Genomic DNA, 19,083 nt, shown 5'->3' with positions numbered 1-19,083 from the left:
GGCTGTCATTGTTTGGGCCGAAGCCCTTACAATTTCCAAAACGGTGCCGTTTTTCTTAGGTGACGATCCAATTAGAATTGGGCTTTGACGTGAAGAAAAAATTAAAAGCGAAGAACACAAAGTACATAACTTTTGCCTGTCTTGTCCTATGCCTAAACCGCTAAACGAAGACACACAGACAAATCCCCAGAACCGCCGACTTAGATTTTTTCGCCTAAGAGAATATATATATATATATATATATATATAAATGGGTCGTCGTCTTCTTCTTTTTCCAAACTTCTTCATCGTCGCCGGTTTAGGGTTTTCGTTGCTCTAGCAGTCTTTCTCTACAAGTTTCTCCTAGTTTGCTCTTTGCTTAAAGCCCTTTTGCCTTTGCGATCAATCTGAAGAGTTCATAAGGTTTTTTTCCTAAAATTTGTCTTCTTGTTTTCTTTTTAGTTTATAATGTTTCTGCTCCTTAAATTGATTATCTGAATTTCTTTGTGTTACTTTTTTAGTCGAAATTGTTTAGGATTTTGTTGTTCTTGAGGTGTTTTGGGGGGTCAATTCATGGTTTATTTGTGTTATTAGCAAATTGTGTTAGGGCTTTTTGGAGAAGTTGAAATGCATAGTTTTTTTTTACTTGTCTTATATTTAAATAATGATTAAAAAGTTTCTGCTTTTCAAATTGTGTTCGAGTTAGGAACTGCTTTTGTTTAAAGTCTTGTCCAATGACTAGTCGTTTAAGTTTCTGCATATTCTTGTGGACTTTTTTTTATTTTGTTATGAATCATGTATTCACCTAAACGTGATAAGATAGCTTGGCTTGACTGCTTTTGACACCCTTGTTATTTGTTGGTCTGTTTCTGCCATTGAAAGTTTAATTTATTTTTTATTTTTTTGGCTTTGCTGAAAGAGTTTACATTTTGGCATTTGTGAACATCGAAGAAAGGACGGTGGTATTTAGTCTCTGATTACTTTTATTTCTCCAAGATGAAGAAAAATGTATGTATCAGTTGCTACAGCCAGGTAAGTCTCTAGCTTTCTGATGAGTGATTGTATCCGCAATTTTTTTTGCACGCTTTATGGTTTGTTTTGGCATGTTTTTTACTTCACTATGTTGTATGATCTTCCCTGTTGAGTAGCTGTCCCTCTTTTGTATTTCTCTGTTTTTCATCCTTGTGTAGGTTGGTTGTAACTTCTTTCCTTTCGTGTAATCTCCTGTATATGACTTGGCCTAAGCGTGTAAAGGGATTTTGCAAGCAAGTGTCATCCATGGTTTAATTGATTAACAATGCATACTGAGTCTGGTCTTTTCATTACATTCATGTTTATAATACAAACACGATGTTTTGCAAGAAAACTCATGAACCCTCTTCATATAGCTGCTCTTTCATGGGGTTTATAGCAGTATCTTTTGTGATGTGGGTTATTGCATGATGATAGTCATTTGATTTTATGTTTTATCTATTGAACTATGAGATTATTTCCTTGTGAACTATTCTTTTGATATTTGTATATATATTTATTATACAGGCATACAGCCACTGTAGTTTATAATATGTGATGCACACTTTTCTACTTGCAGTTTTTTTCGATGCTGTTGGTGAGTTACCATCCTTAGGACTGCTACAGAGTTCGTTGTGTTCCTTGACTTTCCATTCAAGGTTATAGGTTTAGCTTCCTTAGTAGATAAAAATGGAAACCAAAATCGTCAAGGTATCGGATAGTAGTTATAAAGATGGACTTGGGAAAAAGAGAAAGCATCCTGGGAACTATACTCCATATGATTGTGGAAGATCATATGCAAAGCTGCAATGTGTGCTCACACCGAACATTTCCACCCAAAAGCTTGAGAAAAGCAGAAAACCGAATGTTGAAAGCAAAGTTAATGTTTCTGAGAATCACGTTGGGAAGTCTTTGGTCAGATACTACTCCTATTTTAAGAAGACAGGAGTGCCAAAGCGTGTAATGTTCTATGAGAACAATGAATGGATTGATCTGCCTGAGCATATTATTGGCGCCATCAAGGATGATCTTGAAGCAAAGAGAGCTGCAATTGAGTTCAACTGGAGCGGTCGCCATTTTGTCCTGGATTTCTTGCACATGCATCGACTAGACTTGGAAACAGGTGTAAAGACACAGCTTGCTTGGATTGATATTGCTGGCAAATGCTTTTTCCCCGAAATTTATGACAACCTCGAAAGGGACTGCTGCCATCAACGTGATCCAGAACAACATGATCAACGTGAGATCAAGCTGCACCTTGAAATTGATCTCAATGGTGGGGAGTTACCGAGGCTGAACTTGAATGAGGTTAACGACGAGTCTGGTGACAATATGGATTATATTCAAGTTTTTCAGGGATCTTCAAATGGGCAAGATGACGAGGCATCAGAGGATAGCTGCACCCGTGAGCCTGATAACGCTGTTGTGAAATGGGGTAAAGCAGAAACTGATCAATTCTCTGGTGTCAAGCCTGCTGTGGAGCAACTTGATAAAGATGCTGTCAAACAAATGTTTGCTTTAGGTACTGCTTCTCTAGGGCATGTTGAGTTGCTTGATGTGCATCAGGTTTCAAGCGAGATTGCGAAAGCTCGTCTATCTCTCTTCGAGAAGCAAGCTGACATCACTAAGAAACACCGAGGAGATGCGAACATTAGATATGCATGGGTTCCTGCAAAGAAAGAAGTGTTATCTGCAGTTAAGATGCATGGACTTGGAGTGGGTGGTGCATTTATTAAAAAGTCTATGTATGGTGTTGGGGTTCACTTAAATGCTGCAAACTCCCCTTATTTCAGGTTTGTAACTCTCCCTCTTATGCTCGTTACCCTCTCGCCTGCCTTGTGCTATTTTTGTTTTCCACGTTTTAGTTTTTTTTTTTTTGGTTCTCTCTAAGCAAGTGTGAAAGATATTGTTTACAGTGCTAGAAACTGTGATATTGACGATAATGGTGTGCGGCACATGGTTTTGTGCCGTGTAATAATGGGGAATATGGAGCCTCTTCGTGGTGATAATACTCAATTCTTTACTGGTGGAGAAGAGTATGATAATGGAGTTGATGATGTCGAGTGTCCGAAGCATTATCTTATCTGGAACATGAATATGAACACTCACATTTACCCAGAATTTGTAGTTAGCTTCAAGCTGTCTATCCCCAATGCTGAAGGTGATTACAATATGTTCTTTCTCCCACCTCTCCTTTAAAGTATAATATCCCTCAAAAATCAACTGATGACGCATTGAATGGGAGACAGCTTATAGATCTTGCTGAAGATCAGCTTTTTGGATCCTGAAATCTTCCTCTATAAGTTAGAAAAGGATCCACTTAGTGTCACCTTATGACCTCTGGGGGTGATAACACACTTGATCATCCCAAGGGTCCAGTGAGATATTCATGGCTAATGTATATATGGGTATTTCGACCATCACATTTTGTTTTCTGCAGTACTCGAAACTGGATAACATGTATCATTTGTGTTTGTGCAGGGAATATGCTTCCTACTACTCAGGGTAAGCATGAGACTTCGGGGCTCACCTTGGAAGGACCCAAAGGTTCTCCCTCAAATGTAAGTTTAGTTTTACCTTAGGATATTCTCGTTCTCAAGTAGTCAAGAGTGTATATTTGATTGGGACACAAACCAGTAATGTGGCTTGTTTGTATTAAGCAGGAGCTAGGAAGGGTATCAACTGAAGGTTCAGGGAGCGAAAAGAATAGTGTCAGTTCCAGCAGTCGAAGGCCCAGATCTTCCCTGATGCCTTTCCCTTTGCTATTCAATGCAATCTCAAGCAAAATTGCCCAGAAAGACATGGACTTGATTATTTCTGGTTACCAGGAACTTAGGGTAAAGTTTTTAAACTGTTTCTTTTGCCCATCTGTCAAGATTATCTCATATTGTTTAGCTGAGAATCTATATGTGCTTGTTGCAGGAGAAGAAGATATCGAGAATGGGATTTTATAAGAAGCTGCGGGTGATTGTAGGAGATGATGATCTGCTGAAATCCACCATAACGGGTCTTCAAAGGAGTTTGGGTTAGAGTAATGAATGTGTCGACTTCTCTTTTGCTGTCGTGAAACCTTTAATAATTAGATCAGGTCAAACCTTGACTTGCTCTTTAGGAACTGGCTATTATTTTTATAATAGTTACTCTTGGCGAAACTAGTGTCTATTGTCCAGATACTGTATTACTTATTTTGAATCAAAGAGTCTTTTATTTATCAACAGCCTTGGTTTTTTGAAAGTATCTTTTATTCATCAGCTGGAAATTATTGGTAGCAGAACTCAAAATCATCGAATAACAAAACAGTTTCAAATTTACAGATGAAACGGCGTCGCTAGTAGTAACAAAATGAAATATTCTTAAAGAAGAGCATCGCTTGTTGGAGAGAGCAAAATAGCAGGTTTTGAAACTGTTTATGTAAACTGTGGATGAGCTCCGGTGTCAGACGACGGATCCCATCCCGGAGGCTTTATATTGGGCCAATCGCCACGGCACCCCAAGCGTATGTACAAACTCTTCTTACCTTCAATAACATAAACGACACATTTAATCCCATAACGTTTACCAGATTTAACCGTCAATTTACAAAGGGGTTTCTCTCTGTTTATTACCTGGAAGTCCCTTGTCTGAGATGATCAGTTGCTTAAGTGCACTCAATGATGCTTGAGCCACGCTCTTGGCATGCGTCGGGTCCCAACCTTGGAGCTTCACCACTACGTCTGCATTTGAATACCCAATTTCCCTCTCTTGCTTGTTTCGCCTCGCTTCTTCTTTAGCTGATTCTTCATCTGCATTCAGAACCAATCTTGGTTGTGTAAAGAATGAGATTACTGTTCTGTTTACAAGGGTTACTTCTAAATGGATGTCGAGAGAACTAACCTGTGGCTTCAGTCTGTGATACCCAAACGGTAAATCCCGAGTAAAGATGTCTCCACTGATCGGCTCTCCCTGCAGCTCCATGTTTACCTCCCAAAGTTGAGACAACAGTACGCACATGGCTGCAAAGCCATGTAAGATTGGTGGCCAACTTTAGAATACAGTAAGTAAAAACAGATTGAACCCTAGATATGACTTTTTACCTGCTCAAACTTTCCAACACTGAACTCTCTGCTTCAGCTACAGAATCCGGCCCTCCAGCAAGAATCCCTAGAATGAAGAAAAATAAAGGGTCATGAGAAGTTAGGAAGATTTCCTTTTTTAGACTATGATCATGATCCAAAAGCAGACTCACAAGAATCGATTGTTTGCTTAGAAAAGCTTTCCAGCAACTCCTTTGAGTCTAAAGGACTGTACCTGCACAGATCATATCAACTGTATAAGACTCTCAAAAATACCTCATAAATAGTATTCATACTGAGCTCTTTAATGACAGGGAGGAATCTGAATTCATACCCAAGGCCAGCAGCTAGCTCCCGAGACACTTTTTGGTTGATTTCAGTTGAATCGCCCACAATGTAGATTGATGCACCTTTAAGAAGTTGCATCATTCCTGCAGTCAAAGACTCCCAGGATTCAACAATATCAGGCCACTTCAATTCCCCATCCACCTTTTTCATGTTCACAACCAACTGATCTTCGTCTATGTACCTGTTCTGGATTAAAAAACAAAAACTTCAACCCTCAAGGAAATGCCACACAGTACAAAAAACTAGTCATGTAACGCAAGATTAAGGCGTAAGCTAACCATATCGTTTCAGAGGGCACAATCTTGTCAAAGAGCTGGTTAGTCTCTAGAAGTGTAATCAGCAATCCGTTTCGCTTTTCTTTAACGGCTAACGATGTTCCATCAGCGTCTACGGATATATCCTTTGGTGAAAGTATCTCACCTGTCTTCAACCTCAATCTTAACTCCACTTCTTTGCCACCATCCGTGAACTGCACATCATATTATAACTCTCAAAATTGATTCAATTTCACTCTCCTAAATTCTACAGAAATGTACAATAACCACATGATCGTGGTATAAAGACCATTTTAATCACTGAGACTGATACACCAGCAACTAGAACTAGTGTGTAGCATTTGAAACCTAAAACCGGATTGATTCAGTCAGAAACCACTTAAATTGGGATACAAACCGAGACGTGAATGCAGAAACTGACCTCATAATCGATTGTGCTAGTGGATACGGCGGATAAGCAGTTACACGAGAAGGTATTGAATCGATCGGCGGTAACATTCTGAGAAAATCGCCGGAAGCTTTGAATTCCCCTGAAAACGTGAGGTGAGGAACGAATCCGAGTCGGAGAAGAGAGAGTCGCTTGACCGGTGGTAGTACGTAAGGAAGGAGAGTAGAAGATTGTCGAAGCCAAACCAGAAGCAAAAGCAGCCATGGCTGATGATTTCAAACTCTCTCCTCAGACAAAAAAAAGTAATACGCGGATAAAGGAAAGAGACGAATACCAATTACTAATGGGCCTTAATCATATATTATTGTCTTCAATTTTAGGCCCATTTATTACGGTAATGAGCCCACTTATATTACTACTTTTTAAAAGTTTTATTAAAAAAAGGTTTAAATTTTCCCTTTTTTTCAGGGGTCATCTAAATTTCGTGTGATTTGTAAGACTTGAGTAATCTTGTTTGTCCGAAATTTCCTCACAAAGCTCAAAAAACACACAGAGATCGGCCATGGCTACGCTCTTCACCACCACCGCTCGTTCTTCACTGCTCTTTATCTCCTCTGTAAACCCGAGCAAGAGCTTTTCTCCTTCTGTCTCCCTAAAACCCAATTCTCTCTCTTTCTCTTTTGGCCATCGTCCCAAACCACTCCGGTTTTCTAAAATTCGATCTTCTCTGCCGTCGGAATCCGAATCCGGATCCGACTTGGATTCGTCTGGTGTTACAGATGAATGGGGTGAGAAAGCGGTAAATGCAAATGAGCCGCCCCAATCTCAGCCAGATATTGTGACCGTGAATGTGATTACGGACGAATGGGGCGAGAAATCCGGACCCGAAATCGAGGAATCGGGTTCCCGGTTTGCGGACTCGGATCCTCCAAGGAACGAGGACGAGTGGGAGGAAGAAATTGGTGAAAGAGCTGAAGCCGACGCCGGAAATGGAAGTGCCGTGTCCGACGACAATACTTTTGAGTTGAAAAGGTGTTTGGCGGATACGGTGTACGGAACTGAATTAGGGTTCCGGGCTGGTTCAGAAGTTCGTGCGGAGGTGTTGGAGCTCGTGAATCAATTGGAAGCTCTGAATCCTACTCCGGCTCCGTTGGAGAACCCGGAGCTTCTCGACGGCAACTGGGTTTTGCTGTAAGTCCCTTTGTTCCAATGATCTTGTTTTGATGTCGTAGACAAATTGCAACTTTATAAGTTAAGAATATAGTTTCTGATCCTCTCCTAATTGAGAATGAGGCATTGTGAATCTTTGATGAAGGTAAGTAATTGATAATGATCCAGGAAGAGTTCTCATTATAATGTTGTTTCAATTTTTGTCTATCTTCTTGGGTTATTATGAAACAGGTACACTGCTTTCTCTGAGTTGATTCCTCTACTAGCTGCGGGTTCGACACCTTTGTTGAAAGTGAAAAGCATAAGTCAGTCAATAGACTCAAACAATCTCACCGTCGACAACTCCACCACACTCTCTAGCCCATTTGCAGACTTCTCATTCAGTGCTTCTGCTTCATTTGAAGTTCGAAGCCCTTCAAGAGTTGAGGTAACTAAACTTGTATCACTGACCATTAACAATTTGCTTTTTAAATTACATTCCCTCGGTCAATCGGCACTGAACTAACTACGTTACAAAAAGGTTTCTTTAAAGATTGAAAATATTTTGGTATCATCATCTGTTTGTCTTAACGTTTGGTAAATGTCAGGTTTCTTTCAAAGAAGGTACATTGAAACCTCCGGAGATCAAGTCAAGTGTGGATCTACCAGAGAGTGTGGGTGTCTTTGGGCAGCAGATTAGTCTTGCGTTGCTGAAACAATCTTTGAACCCTTTACAAGACGTGGCAGCTAACATTTCACGGGCACTCTCTGGTCAGCCACCACTCAAGCTTCCGTTTCCAGGAAACCGAGCCAGCTCTTGGCTCTTGACCACTTACCTCGACAAGGATCTCAGGATTTCAAGAGGAGACGGTGGGCTTTTCGTGCTTGCCAGAGAGGGAAGCTCTCTGCTTGAATTCTGAAACATTTGAGAATGTATATATAGCAGGCTTTGTTGTAAAAACCATATTTACACTAGAGACGTACATCATCATAATAATGCATTTTGGACCAGACATGTACTCGTTTGTTTGTCACAAAATTAAATAAGTTCAGTTTTGGTCAATAATAGTAATAAGGATGATTCAGGAACATTGGAAGACTGATATGAGCAATGGATTGTATCCAATCGAGAGTGACCATACCATAAATTGGAAAACCCCTGAAACTAAACCTGATTTTTCGTTAATGATTACTAGAACCCTGAATCTCTCACAGAACATATCTGGTTGTGATTTTGAAGAACAGAAAGACAGGTTAGTCAAGTAATATTAGTCACAAGTCTTAGTTCTCCAGGAGATTCTCCGATCGTTCAACTGGTTATTAAAAAGCTCATATAAAGTGAAACAGTTAAGAAGTGTTTCCTACTGAGCATGCTATAATATGAGAAACAGTCGGGACTTTGATGAAGTTTGACGGCTTCATCTCTTCTGCACCATCCACTGCAAAATATCCTTCCTGATGACGCCGTTGAACCCGTCTCTAGCATAAATCGGCTGAATCATACTGGATGCACCAGCAGTGTAAGGCCTGTACTGAGTGGTAGTTCCAGTTGTTCTTGGCGGCTTGATCATCATCATCGAAGCAATGGGGTATTTGGACCGAAAGTTTCTCAAGGACATGAACAAGTGCCTATCGACCTCACGGTTCTGAGGAGTCTGCGTGCTAACATGCGGTTTGAGACGGGTTGAGTCCAATACTCTCTTCGCCTTGTCTATGCTTGGCTCTTTGTGTTTTGGTAGTATAACCTGAGCCGATGGCTTCATCCTGTCAAGGCCACGGAGAATCCAGTTTCCTAGATTCCGACCAATTTCCATGTCTCTCTGTTGTATGTTCTTGTGCACCCTAAGAGCCACATCAAAGATTTGATGAGTCCTCCTGCATAAAAGTAAGGTGATAGAGAGAGAGTTAACACACCAATGCTATCAGTCGAGAGTGGGAATCTCAAATACACAACTCAAGACTGTTTAACAGAGTCATTATATACCAACTGTTATGGCTTTAATTAGCAACAAAATAATCCTTTCCTAGCAACAAGAACACTTACAAATTGCATACGTAGGACTACAATCCAGCAAACACCAGAGTTGTCACTCAACAAATCCATATTAATCTTAACTAAAGACTAAGCTACCTCTTGATTCTACTTTCTAAATTCCACCTCACGCTTGTAACGCTTTAATCATATCACAGGATTTCACAGTGAGACGAAAGTCTGAAAGATAAAAAAAAACTAACGAGAACGAAACATCAATAGAAATCAGCATTGTTCATCTAAGGATTCTAATCTAAAGTAATTCGCCACACCGTTTGAATCAAATGAAATTGTTGTAGCACAAACACACGATCAAATCAGAGACAACCAAATCGCGAAATCCCCCAAAATATAAAAAGAAAGAAAAAATCGGAAGAAACTTCACCGATGCATAAAACTTCGAATCCTTGGATGCTTAGGGCTAATAATGCGGCGCTGGGTCTTCAATGCAAGCCGATAAGTCCGCCTAATCCCCAAGAAGTAGGCTGTTCCCAGAGCTAACTCCCACAACACCATTACCCTCTACAGCTATCTTCTTCTTCCACTTCGTCACCTTCTTCTTCTTCCTCAACGTGATCGAATTAAATCTATACTATTCCGTCGAGAGCCGCCAGAAATTTCAATCTCATTCCCGTCGGAATCACAGATCGTCGCCTTCGGGTTTTTAGTACCTGGGTTTCTTGATCTGCGATTCAATCGTCACCGTTCATTTTACTTGTTCGTCAAGATTTTAGTTTAGAAGTTTTAATGGGCTAGGCTTTTGAATAACTGACTAAAATGCCCATATTGAAATAATCGGTCCAACACAAGAAATTTCCTCTAATTTTAATTGGTATACCGTATACATACTATTTTTTTGTTTATTTGTATATAGAAAAAGGAAATATTACTTTTTCTTTTCTCCACAATATTTTTTTTTCCTTATAAACTTGGTCTACAACTAATATGTTAATAACTCTAAAAATAGAATAATAAATATCAGCAAACAGATTAATCCGAATCTAATCCGTTGGTGTTACACTCAACTGGCAATTTACATAATATTGATTATTTTATTCATAATTGTAAAACTAGTTAATTTTTTTACCAAAGTTAATGAGTAGAGAATACGACAACTCAAAGTTATTAAATAGAGATAATAAATCTCACAATAATTATTTCCTTTTTAAAAACGAAATATACGAATTTGCTTTTTTATTTAGTTTTGGGATAAATTTCTCCCAAATATATTTGATTTGATACGAAACCATAACCTTCCTTCATTAACCTTTCTCTCTCTACGAACCATCACCTTCCTTTTCTCTCTCTCTCTCTCTCTGTCGGCGATGCAGAGGCTATCGCTAGAGTCATCAGCTTCGAAGCTCCATCATCATAGCTATGGAGGAAGAAAGGACGACGCATACGACATCGATGATTTGAAACCAGTCTCTTCAGCCACTCCTTCTTCGTCGTCATCAGCCGCCGCGGATTACGACGATCACGAGCTCAAAAAGGACTTAAAGCCGCGACGGTTATCGTCGCTGCAATCTCCTTTCGCGGCGACGACGAATCAGAAACGAGAGAAGCTCGTTCACTTCATTCCGATTCTCACTCTCCTCTGCTTTATCATCCTCTACCTCACTTCTCACCCTCCGTCTCAATCAGGTTTCGTTTTCTCACATCGATTTCAATTTGTTTTGATCCTCTTCGATCGACTTCTGATCGGTGATTCGATTTCGAATTTATTTTTTTCTTCAGATTTGGCTCAGTTTAATGGATTCATGCGTACTTCCAATCATATAGGTACAACATTGCAGATTCGATTCAAATCTCACAATTACTCATTGAACTTAATCGAGTTTTACTGATTGGATTGTGTTTTTTGATCTCCGTTAGAAGAATCAGGCGACGATGAAATCTCAGGATATATCAGAGGAGATACACTAGCTATCCGTACGAGTGTAAGGAATCTTCAGGAGACGGAAAGCTTCCCGACGAAATCACTTCCCCGTCGCCGGACTTCTCACCGGAAAACTGCAGACTTCTAGCTAAATTTATCTCAATTTTTTTATTTTATTTTAATCCGTCGCATTTGCATGTGGATTTGGTAATTCCGATTTAAAAAAATATATATATTTTTCTGTTATAACTGAATGGATAGAAGAAAAAGATCAAAATCGAATAAAAAAGCCTCGCGTCGCCGACGATGAGAAATAAGTATATAACCGTCATGCTACATTGCGCTTTGAGAGAGGCGTAGGTTTAGAGTGGAATGGAGTGAGAGAAGTAAGTTAAAGTGCGCCTATACTATTACTAAAAGAGGGAGTAGAGAGTAGTTATGCAATCCAGCTGGAGTTTTTGGACCGTTACAGAGCCTCGTGCTTCGGATTTATATTCCCAGCTGGAAAAAAAAAGTCGCATTTACTTATGGTTTTTAACTATAGGAGTCAGTGTAATCAAAACTTGTAGTAGACTGCTAGACTCTACTAAGTGCTAGAGCGACCAATCTCCATTATTCAGTTGATCTATGAAATAGTATCAGATTCTATAATCAGCCACATGTGTATTGTTTAATATTTCAGATATTTATTTTACTTTTTTAAAAAAAGATAAAATTCTATAGATATATCATCAAATGATTCTCTAACAAACCTGATCGAATTAATAATGAAAAAAAAATATTAATCCTACTGAACTAAAAGAAGGAAAAAGGAACTGATATATCCAAAACTCCTTTTTATATATGTGATTAATTATATACCCAAACTGATGTTTTTGTAAATCATACATTACAAATTAGACATGTATTAAAAAGACCTTGCATTGTAAAAACAGTGGCGATATGATTGAAATCGAATAGTAGTCTAGTAAGTACTAAAGTATACCATCCTGATCCTCGTCGTTTCAATAAATATCCGTATCGATCAAAAAGTTATTGCTGAGCTAAAATCCAAAAGAAGCTGGGAGAATGAGTCAAAATCTAAAACGTAATGGCAAGTGTTAATGTGTCCCGGTTAGACATATCGACGTGTTAATTAGGGTCCACTTGATTATCTAAACTTGATTACGTAAATATTAATGGAAAAAGGCCATTTGGTGAGACAAGTGATGCCACGCGGTCTGTCATAATGACGACTGTCACTTTAGCCCCACCATCATCACCGTGACGCTCTCCCCCCTCTCTATATTTTTGTATACGTGTCAAATAATCATTGGCTCTCTCCTTGATTTACCTTTCGCTTTTTATTCTTGTTGAGGCAGTTTCCTCTTGTTATTTGTTCTTCTTTCAAGTGGAGTTATATGACTTGAAGCCTAAGTTTGCAAAATAGTGTCTTACTTGACATAGGATTCGCTTACTTTATAGATATTTAAGCATGATATATGTAATTATCTTATCTAGGATAGTCTTTAAATCTTGATGCAAATGACGTTGACGTATGTATATGTGACTTCTATGAAATTCTTCGCGGAGTTTTGTCTCAAACTACCAGTGCGCATTATTATACTTATTATAAAGTTCACATGATGAAATACGTATTCGACATATATGGTATGGAAAGTATTTGAACATTTTCAAATTCGCGTCTATGGTCTGATGATGATACGCCTAATATGTATATGACTGACAACTTATACGGTTATACCTTTTTTTCTAGTGAATAATATCAAAGTAAACCTCACAGATTTGAGTTCTTTTTATAAAAAATAAAAATAAAAAAAGACAAACCAAGGTTCTTAACTCCTGCTTTCAAGATATGATCAATAAACCAAAGATTGTCTAAAATCACACTTTTAAGTACCAAAAAAAAAATAAACCAAAAAAGGCAAAACATATAAAAAAAATAAATCCAAATAATAATTAAAAAAAAAAAAAAAAAAAAAAAAAAAAAAAAAAATCAGAGCTCAATGTGGCACTTGGTGGGATGAAACTGAAACCCTCCGGCTGAAGTAGAGGCGCTCAACGGAACCTTGAGATGACACTTAATCTTGGGCTTAACGGCCCATGAGTTTAGAAACCCAAACTTGACTCTCATCTTAAACCTCAGCTTCACGTCGATCCTGTAAATCCCAGACTTCCGGTCCTCCTTCAGGTCCTTCCGGCCACCGGCGCCTAACAAAACCAGCTTCTGTCCGTTAAAATTCGTTCCAACCACCGTCGTATTCTTATGCCCTTGATAAAACGACGTCATATTCACGGCAGCAAAACGCTTATCACCGTAGTAACCCCTCGCCTCTAACTTATCATAGTGGATCCCAAGACGTTGGTTAGGGTTACGTATTGCGAAGTTCAACGAGAGGTTGTAATGAAGGTTATGGCTTCCCGGGTCGAGCTCAAAACGCGTTAAGTTAGCGTCCGTAACATGGATGTTCACGACGTTGGGTTGGAGTATAAGATAGAGGATTAAAGCTACGAACCCAAGGCATATAGCTACACATAAGAGAATGGTACAGATGATGTTAACGAGACAACTACCACAGCAAAGGAGACAGCTGTAGAAACAACGACAGATGCCGCAACCTACGTCGGCGCCGCGTCGACCTTGGCTGTAGTATGTTTTAATCGGAGGAGGCTGGATTGGTGGACCGTAGTTAGCGCCATTTAAGTTGTAGTTTCCGGTCGCCATGTAGTTAATTTGATAGAATTGAATAGATTGTTTTGCAAGGCAACGAGTTAATTATTGTGAAGAAGGAATACGGGTGGATTATGTATATATATATAGATATGTGCAAATAATAATTCCTGATACAATAAATATATTTTGCTGGTTAATTCTTGTTTTTGTAGGAAAATAGAGGTTGCTCATGTGTAGTTTTGATCTTATCATGCAAAAAAGAAAAAAAGAAAAAAAACCTAATAGTAATAAACTAAAGAAAGCTTAACACAAAAGCTACTCTACTTCTTTCAAAATTTGTGCTCCTCTCGTTTTGTTTTCGTTATGGTTTATCTGTCTCGCTGTCCTTTTTTTGTGAGTATGTATATGACTATGGGATGCATTACTTGGGCATAGGTTGGTCTTGTGCCGGTCCGGTATAATCGGATGCCCTACGCACAATCTAGTTTGGAGACTTTAGAACCAAAAAAAAAATTTACCTCTTATACTAAAGAAAAAAAATTGGACCTAATTTTAATAGATTCAGACCAAAAGTTAAATTTTTTTGAACCAAATTCATACTAAAATCTGATTTTTGAGACAAAATTTCTTTCTTTTCTATAAAATTGAGTATTTTTTTCTAGAGACTTAATCAAATAAAACTTAAAAAAAAAGGCCTTGATTACTAAAGTAAAAAAATGAAAAAATTTGGGACCACAATCCTTTGCTTGGGTTGCTTCCCCTCTGGGCCGGCACTTTGGTTTTGTGTTAAATTCAAAGTTTGTGACGATGGATCTAGCAGAAACTAGCCACGAGGTGAAAGGTTCTCGTGTCGATCGATGTCCATGTCCGTGACGATCCAACGTAGTTCATACACTCGAGTAATGTCGTCACTTGCGCCGATCTCATAGTTAAAAAGTCTCTCTAATAAAATCTCTTGTGTATTCCAATCAAAGATGTAAAGTATTTATACAAGAGAGCTTTCCTATATATATAGCATATCTAGGAATATGATCGACTGATCGTATTTAGGGATATATAATATTAATAACATATATATCCTAGTCTAATAGTCTCCTAAACAAACATCAACACCAAAAAACAAAACCCTAGAAATCAGGAGGAAAAGAAGGAAAAAAACTCCTAAAAAGAGACAAATCTCGGCGAACTTGGATCGAAACGCGTAGTTTCTGAAGATGAATTGGGACGCCTTACACGTAGAGGTCAAGATCTGGTGACTTTGAGATTTCTACAAACGATCAACCTTTAACTTGTTAGATAATTCCAGTAAATTTAACATCAATGGAAGAGATTTACCAATTTGATGGGCGGCTCTCTTCGTAGACCTATTTGGTTTGACAGTTTTAGTATAGTAGCAGCCTTTCTATACAAAACAGAGAGGTTGGTGTGTTAGGGAACAATATTGTATGACTGTAACTTGTCCAAGGAACTGAAGCTTGTGTTTCACGGGGTAAGGTTCAGCAACAATGGAAAAGAAGAAGAAGGAAAAAGAAAAAAAGAAAAAAAAAACTAAGAACAAGAAAGACAAAAGCATCAAACCAATGAGCCGCTCCTATCTCCAATAAACCTGAAAACCAAAAAGAAAAGAATAAGCTTTGAAATTGATATGATTAAATTGTTCTTTTATTTAAGATGATATATACAATATTGGTTATCAAAAAAGAAAGAAAGAGAGAGAGAAGATGAGATCTAAAAGGCTAGGTAACGTTGTAACGACAAACAGGACATGAAAGATTGTTGTCGCCTTGCAGCCACCGAAGAATACAGTCCCTGTCAAAACGGTGGGAACATAACAATTTCGTGGTAGTAGTACTGCTTTCAGACAGATAGTGCAGCATGAGTCTTGATCTTGGGAGTCATCATCATAATCTATCACATCACTAAACCAAGTTTCTTCAGTAAATCCAACTTGAGATAGAATTATGAAACCAATTTCTCCTTTTTTTCTCGATTCAGCATAGTCACTTCTTTGGTGATGTCAGGAACGATGCGGTCCACAATAAATCCGGGGATTCCCGAAGCCTTATGCCTGCGGGCCAACCATGAACCACAAAGGTTTTCATCAACTATGTCACGCGGGATCTTGGTCATCAGTCGTAAAACTCCCTTCGTGCCGATGGTTGTTTGTTGAATTAGGGTTTCAAGACAACTATTAGCACCCCGCGTAAAAGTGCGCTTGATTCCACGGAATCTTATTACTAACGATATTGTATCTTTGAAGATGTCGGTATTGGGGGATGTTTTTGATTCATAATAGTCCAAAGTGATCGAATGTTCGAGCGCCATTGGAGACAGAGAGAGAGAGAGAGAGATAGTCAAGCCAAAGAACAAAGTTTGATGATACAATAATTTTTTCTATATTTACAGAATTAGACCCTATATTATTAGCTATCTTATTTAAATCTATCCCTATTTTAAAATTGTGTATATGGGTATCACGTGAATTGAATTGATGATATCCGCGACCACGGTGGGGATATGGCTGTGACACTGAGATTAACGAAAACTACTTTTGCAATTTCCAGTCATCCTTTAACGCCGTCTGCACTGTTCGGAGTAAGCAAGATAGCATCATCATCGGTCAGGACGGTAAAAATGGCGACTTTTGCTGTGTCTGACTCTGAAACGACATCGAGAGTCATCGATTCTCATCTCCACATTTGGGCTTCTCCTCAAGAGGTCGTGTGCTCTTTTACACTTGAATGTTATTCGAATCTACGCAATCTTTTGTTCTTAGGCTTTGAAGTTTATAGAATTCGGAGTATGCATTAAGCTCTCCAATTGTTGTTATTTGGATCGCTAAGTTAAGCAATTGAAACAATAAGGAAACTTTTTTGGAACTGAAATTGATTCAATTATGATTTGATTAAGTAATCTGATGAATTGGTCCCAAATTCTCTTTTTTTTTTTTAAACAGGCAGCGACATATCCTTATTTTCCCGGCCAAGAACCTACTTTGACTGGTGATGTTGATTTCTTGCTCAAGGTTTAAGCTCAGCGCTGGCAGTTCCTTAAAACTATGATGGGTTTTGAGAAAAATTGGAAAAAGTCTCATTCTTTGATGCTTGTTGTGCTATGCCTCCTCTGTTTACTGTTTTGATGTTGTTTGTTGTCTTCATTTAGAACATGGAAGAGGCAAGAGTAGATGGAGCTCTCATTGTGCAACCCATCAATCACAAGTTTGATCATTCTTTAGTAACAAGGTCTCTCTTCCTTTTCTTATACCTTAATCTGCATTTTCCTAAAAAATAAGTTTTTGTTTTTCTTAACAGAAGCTACTCTAATTCTTTCAAAATTTATGCTCCTCTCGTTTTGTTTTAGTTATGGTTCTTTTTTTGTGAATATATATATATATATATATATGACTATGGGATGCATTACTGGGGCATAGGTTGGTCTTGGTTCTGTGTGAAATTCAAAAATTTTAAGTGATTCTCCAATCATGTTAAGACTTTTAGTTACATGCGATGTCAGTGATGTAATTCAAGTTTCTTTTCAAGATGATTTTAGTTTCTGATTGACAGTGTTTTGAAGAAATACCCATCCAAGTTTGTTGGTTGTTGCCTTGCTAATCCTGCAGAAGATGGCAGTGGAATTAAGCACCTTGAGAATCTTGTTTTAGAGGTCTTCCTTTTCACTGTTTCTCAAATCATCTCAAAATAACATATATGCATCACATTTATCAAGAGTTTTAATCTGTTGTTTTGTAGAGTAACTATCGTGCTGTTAGGTTTAATCCCTATTTGTGGCCATCGGGTCGGAAGGTACCAATTTAATGATTCCAATGACCTTAGATCAAGCTTGCATCGTACTCTTTAGGATTGTCAATGACTTTCACAACACAGATGACAAATGCTGTTGGCAAAGCCTTGTTCTCTAAAGCAGGGGAGCTTTGTGTGCCTGTTGGCTTCATGTGTATGAAGGTCTGGTAGTAGTATTCTAACCTTTGTTGTTCTCCAAATTTGTGTGGTTTACGCGAAGTTCTTTCTTTAAAAATTTGTTTTCTTTATTCAGGGTCTGGATCTGCACATTGCAGAAATTGAGGAACTGTGCACAGAATTTCCAAAGACTACTGTTTTACTAGATCACGCTGGATTCTGCAAAGTACCAGAGTGAGCTGTTCTTTGCTATTTTTACAAAAAATAATTCAGTCCCCTGCAATTCCTATAGAATATATTACTGATATTCATGGTTTCATCAACATGCAGAGATGGTGAGGCAAAGCTTGCCTATATTCAACTCATGAATCTCTCTAGATTTCCACAGGTGAAAAAGCAAAAACATTAATTTTACAATTCGAGTTCTCACTAGCTCACAGTCACATATTATTATACGAATCTGAGGGAAGAATATTGAAACAAGCAGGTATATGTGAAATTCAGTGCTCTATTCAGGATCTCAAGAACCGGCTTCCCGTATCAGGACCTATCGCCTCTCCTATCTCAACTTGTGTCCCATTTTGGGGCAAATCGTGTCATGTGGGGCAGGTAAACATACTTTTTTTACCACGCTTTCCCGAATAAAAACCACAAAGAAAACTTCTACTTGATGAACTAACAATACAAGATCATATATGGATTGGCTGCTTTCCATCGGCTGTAGTGACTTCCCATTTGTTGTTCTTGAATGTGGATACAAAGAAGCCAAAGAAGCTGTGACTATTGTTGCAAAAGAAGCATCCTTGTCTAGTTCTGAGATGGACTGGATTCTGGGTAAGACTCTTATGCAGCTCTTCCCTGGACAATGGATTCTTCCTTGAGAGGCTTGTGAGAAGTAATAGGTTGCATGAGGATGAGATAATGAAGCAAGAAATGGAAGTTATATCATTAAAACGCTTTGTATTTATATTTATCTTTAGAACTGCCCAAAATCTACATCAATGTTAACAGACATATTTGAGACTTGAACCCGAAGCCTTTGATAGAAGATTTGGTTGTCCATGTGATTAATTGAATCTGAATCTTGTTTTTTTGGCCCAAGTTTTTAATCGGAAACATCTACTTTCGTTTAATCTCTACATCTAATTTTGGCCGGAGATGCGAGATCGAATCTTGGGTTTCGGAAAAGAAAAGAGCTTCGACATCAACTGCTTTCGGAGAAGAGGCGGTGGTGGGGAGGAGAGTGTTGCCGCCTTGGATGGATCTGTCGTACGAACAGGGTGGTGGCGAGAAATGGAAAGAAAAAAAAAGAGAAAGTAAACGACTTAAGTATATGTGTTGGTGTAAAAACATCAGTAAAGTATTCTAGTCCAGTGGTT

At 38.5% G+C, this 19,083-nt stretch overlaps 6 protein-coding genes and 1 pseudogene across 16 annotated transcripts; 4 read left to right on the top strand and 3 right to left on the bottom strand.

Moving 5' to 3' along the window:
• The first annotated feature begins 134 nt into the window (after nt 1-134).
• Nucleotides 135-4,205, top strand: LOC104781953 (putative inactive poly [ADP-ribose] polymerase SRO1). Of its 8 annotated transcripts, XR_015597190.1 has the most exons (8): nt 155-402; nt 899-1,011; nt 1,571-2,783; nt 2,907-3,151; nt 3,240-3,388; nt 3,472-3,551; nt 3,654-3,827; nt 3,913-4,205. XR_015597190.1 is itself a non-coding variant. In XM_010506758.3 (7 exons), exons 3-7 carry the CDS (start codon nt 1,681-1,683, stop codon nt 4,018-4,020), a joined length of 1,710 nt encoding a protein of 569 aa, XP_010505060.2. In that variant the 5' UTR covers nt 135-402; nt 899-1,011; nt 1,571-1,680; the 3' UTR covers nt 4,021-4,205. The 8 variants fall into 8 exon arrangements, 4 of the variants coding, with proteins under 4 accessions (XP_010505060.2, XP_087366964.1, XP_087366963.1 ...); XM_010506758.3 differs by lacking the exon at nt 3,240-3,388 and having other exon boundaries at nt 135-402; XM_087510838.1 differs by lacking the exon at nt 3,240-3,388 and having other exon boundaries at nt 163-402; nt 931-987.
• On the bottom strand, nt 4,098-6,385 carry LOC104781954 (putative inactive shikimate kinase like 2, chloroplastic). Of its 3 annotated transcripts, none has more exons than XR_015597194.1 (8): nt 6,087-6,359; nt 5,669-5,859; nt 5,377-5,571; nt 5,216-5,277; nt 5,064-5,130; nt 4,864-4,982; nt 4,596-4,789; nt 4,098-4,507 (listed from the first exon to the last, which is right to left on the bottom strand). XR_015597194.1 is itself a non-coding variant. In XM_087510839.1 (8 exons), the coding sequence occupies exons 2-8, from the start codon at nt 5,669-5,671 to the stop codon at nt 4,398-4,400; spliced, it is 738 nt and encodes a 245-aa protein (XP_087366965.1). In that variant the 5' UTR covers nt 5,672-5,859; nt 6,087-6,385; the 3' UTR covers nt 4,098-4,397. The 3 variants fall into 3 exon arrangements, 2 of the variants coding, with proteins under 2 accessions (XP_087366965.1, XP_010505061.2); XM_087510839.1 differs by having other exon boundaries at nt 4,596-4,772; nt 5,377-5,576; nt 6,087-6,385; XM_010506759.3 differs by having other exon boundaries at nt 4,596-4,772; nt 6,087-6,384.
• Nucleotides 6,386-6,482: 97 nt separating this feature from the next.
• LOC104781952 (putative plastid-lipid-associated protein 3, chloroplastic) lies at nt 6,483-8,265 on the top strand. The gene is made up of 3 exons (XM_010506755.3): nt 6,483-7,244; nt 7,455-7,650; nt 7,811-8,265. The coding sequence occupies exons 1-3, from the start codon at nt 6,616-6,618 to the stop codon at nt 8,120-8,122; spliced, it is 1,137 nt and encodes a 378-aa protein (XP_010505057.2). The 5' UTR covers nt 6,483-6,615; the 3' UTR covers nt 8,123-8,265.
• A 169-nt stretch (nt 8,266-8,434) lies between these two features.
• On the bottom strand, nt 8,435-9,971 carry LOC104781951 (uncharacterized). The gene is made up of 2 exons (XM_010506754.3): nt 9,620-9,971; nt 8,435-9,077 (listed from the first exon to the last, which is right to left on the bottom strand). The coding sequence occupies exons 1-2, from the start codon at nt 9,748-9,750 to the stop codon at nt 8,621-8,623; spliced, it is 588 nt and encodes a 195-aa protein (XP_010505056.1). The 5' UTR covers nt 9,751-9,971; the 3' UTR covers nt 8,435-8,620.
• A 419-nt stretch (nt 9,972-10,390) lies between these two features.
• LOC104781950 (uncharacterized) lies at nt 10,391-11,367 on the top strand. 2 transcript variants are annotated; one of them, XM_010506752.3, is made up of 3 exons: nt 10,391-10,878; nt 10,972-11,016; nt 11,110-11,367. In XM_010506752.3, the coding sequence occupies exons 1-3, from the start codon at nt 10,560-10,562 to the stop codon at nt 11,259-11,261; spliced, it is 516 nt and encodes a 171-aa protein (XP_010505054.2). In that variant the 5' UTR covers nt 10,391-10,559; the 3' UTR covers nt 11,262-11,367. The 2 variants fall into 2 exon arrangements, with proteins under 2 accessions (XP_010505054.2, XP_010505055.2); XM_010506753.3 differs by having other exon boundaries at nt 10,397-10,878; nt 11,113-11,367.
• Nucleotides 11,368-13,109: 1,742 nt separating this feature from the next.
• LOC104781949 (NDR1/HIN1-like protein 3 pseudogene) lies at nt 13,110-13,838 on the bottom strand (annotated as a pseudogene).
• A 2,383-nt stretch (nt 13,839-16,221) lies between these two features.
• LOC104781948 (uncharacterized) lies at nt 16,222-18,795 on the top strand. Its single transcript, XM_010506749.2, has 10 exons — nt 16,222-16,505; nt 16,744-16,812; nt 16,950-17,029; nt 17,351-17,450; nt 17,537-17,590; nt 17,672-17,749; nt 17,841-17,938; nt 18,035-18,092; nt 18,192-18,313; nt 18,429-18,795. The coding sequence occupies exons 1-10, from the start codon at nt 16,305-16,307 to the stop codon at nt 18,583-18,585; spliced, it is 1,017 nt and encodes a 338-aa protein (XP_010505051.2). The 5' UTR covers nt 16,222-16,304; the 3' UTR covers nt 18,586-18,795.
• The last annotated feature ends 288 nt before the right edge of the window (nt 18,796-19,083 follow it).

Source organism: Camelina sativa, chromosome 4 (assembly GCF_030686135.1).
Source record: "Camelina sativa cultivar CO46 ecotype springtype chromosome 4, ASM3068613v1".
NCBI classification, from domain to species: domain Eukaryota; kingdom Viridiplantae; phylum Streptophyta; class Magnoliopsida; order Brassicales; family Brassicaceae; genus Camelina; species Camelina sativa.
This window is presented reverse-complemented; position numbering and strand designations above follow the sequence as displayed.

Coding starts and splice junctions, on each gene's coding strand:
- LOC104781953 (XM_010506758.3), top strand. CDS start 1,681: ATGGAAACCAAAATCGTCAAGGTATCGGATAGTAGTTATAAAGATGGA. Junction 2,784..2,906: donor GCAAACTCCCCTTATTTCAG/GTTTGTAACTCT, acceptor TATTGTTTACAG/TGCTAGAAACTGTGATATTG. Junction 3,828..3,912: donor CTGGTTACCAGGAACTTAGG/GTAAAGTTTTTA, acceptor TGCTTGTTGCAG/GAGAAGAAGATATCGAGAAT.
- LOC104781948 (XM_010506749.2), top strand. CDS start 16,305: ATGGCTGTGACACTGAGATTAACGAAAACTACTTTTGCAATTTCCAGT. Junction 16,813..16,949: donor ATGTTGATTTCTTGCTCAAG/GTTTAAGCTCAG, acceptor GTCTTCATTTAG/AACATGGAAGAGGCAAGAGT. Junction 18,314..18,428: donor AATCGTGTCATGTGGGGCAG/GTAAACATACTT, acceptor CATCGGCTGTAG/TGACTTCCCATTTGTTGTTC.
- LOC104781952 (XM_010506755.3), top strand. CDS start 6,616: ATGGCTACGCTCTTCACCACCACCGCTCGTTCTTCACTGCTCTTTATC. Junction 7,245..7,454: donor GACGGCAACTGGGTTTTGCT/GTAAGTCCCTTT, acceptor ATTATGAAACAG/GTACACTGCTTTCTCTGAGT. Junction 7,651..7,810: donor GAAGCCCTTCAAGAGTTGAG/GTAACTAAACTT, acceptor GGTAAATGTCAG/GTTTCTTTCAAAGAAGGTAC.
- LOC104781954 (XM_010506759.3), bottom strand. CDS start 6,317: ATGGCTGCTTTTGCTTCTGGTTTGGCTTCGACAATCTTCTACTCTCCT. Junction 4,983..5,063: donor GTGTTGGAAAGTTTGAGCAG/GTAAAAAGTCAT, acceptor ATGGCTTTGCAG/CCATGTGCGTACTGTTGTCT. Junction 4,773..4,863: donor ATCACAGACTGAAGCCACAG/GTTAGTTCTCTC, acceptor TTCTGAATGCAG/ATGAAGAATCAGCTAAAGAA.
- LOC104781950 (XM_010506752.3), top strand. CDS start 10,560: ATGCAGAGGCTATCGCTAGAGTCATCAGCTTCGAAGCTCCATCATCAT. Junction 10,879..10,971: donor TCACCCTCCGTCTCAATCAG/GTTTCGTTTTCT, acceptor TTTTTTCTTCAG/ATTTGGCTCAGTTTAATGGA. Junction 11,017..11,109: donor GCGTACTTCCAATCATATAG/GTACAACATTGC, acceptor GATCTCCGTTAG/AAGAATCAGGCGACGATGAA.
- LOC104781951 (XM_010506754.3), bottom strand. CDS start 9,750: ATGGTGTTGTGGGAGTTAGCTCTGGGAACAGCCTACTTCTTGGGGATT. Junction 9,078..9,619: donor ATTCGAAGTTTTATGCATCG/GTGAAGTTTCTT, acceptor ACTTTTATGCAG/GAGGACTCATCAAATCTTTG.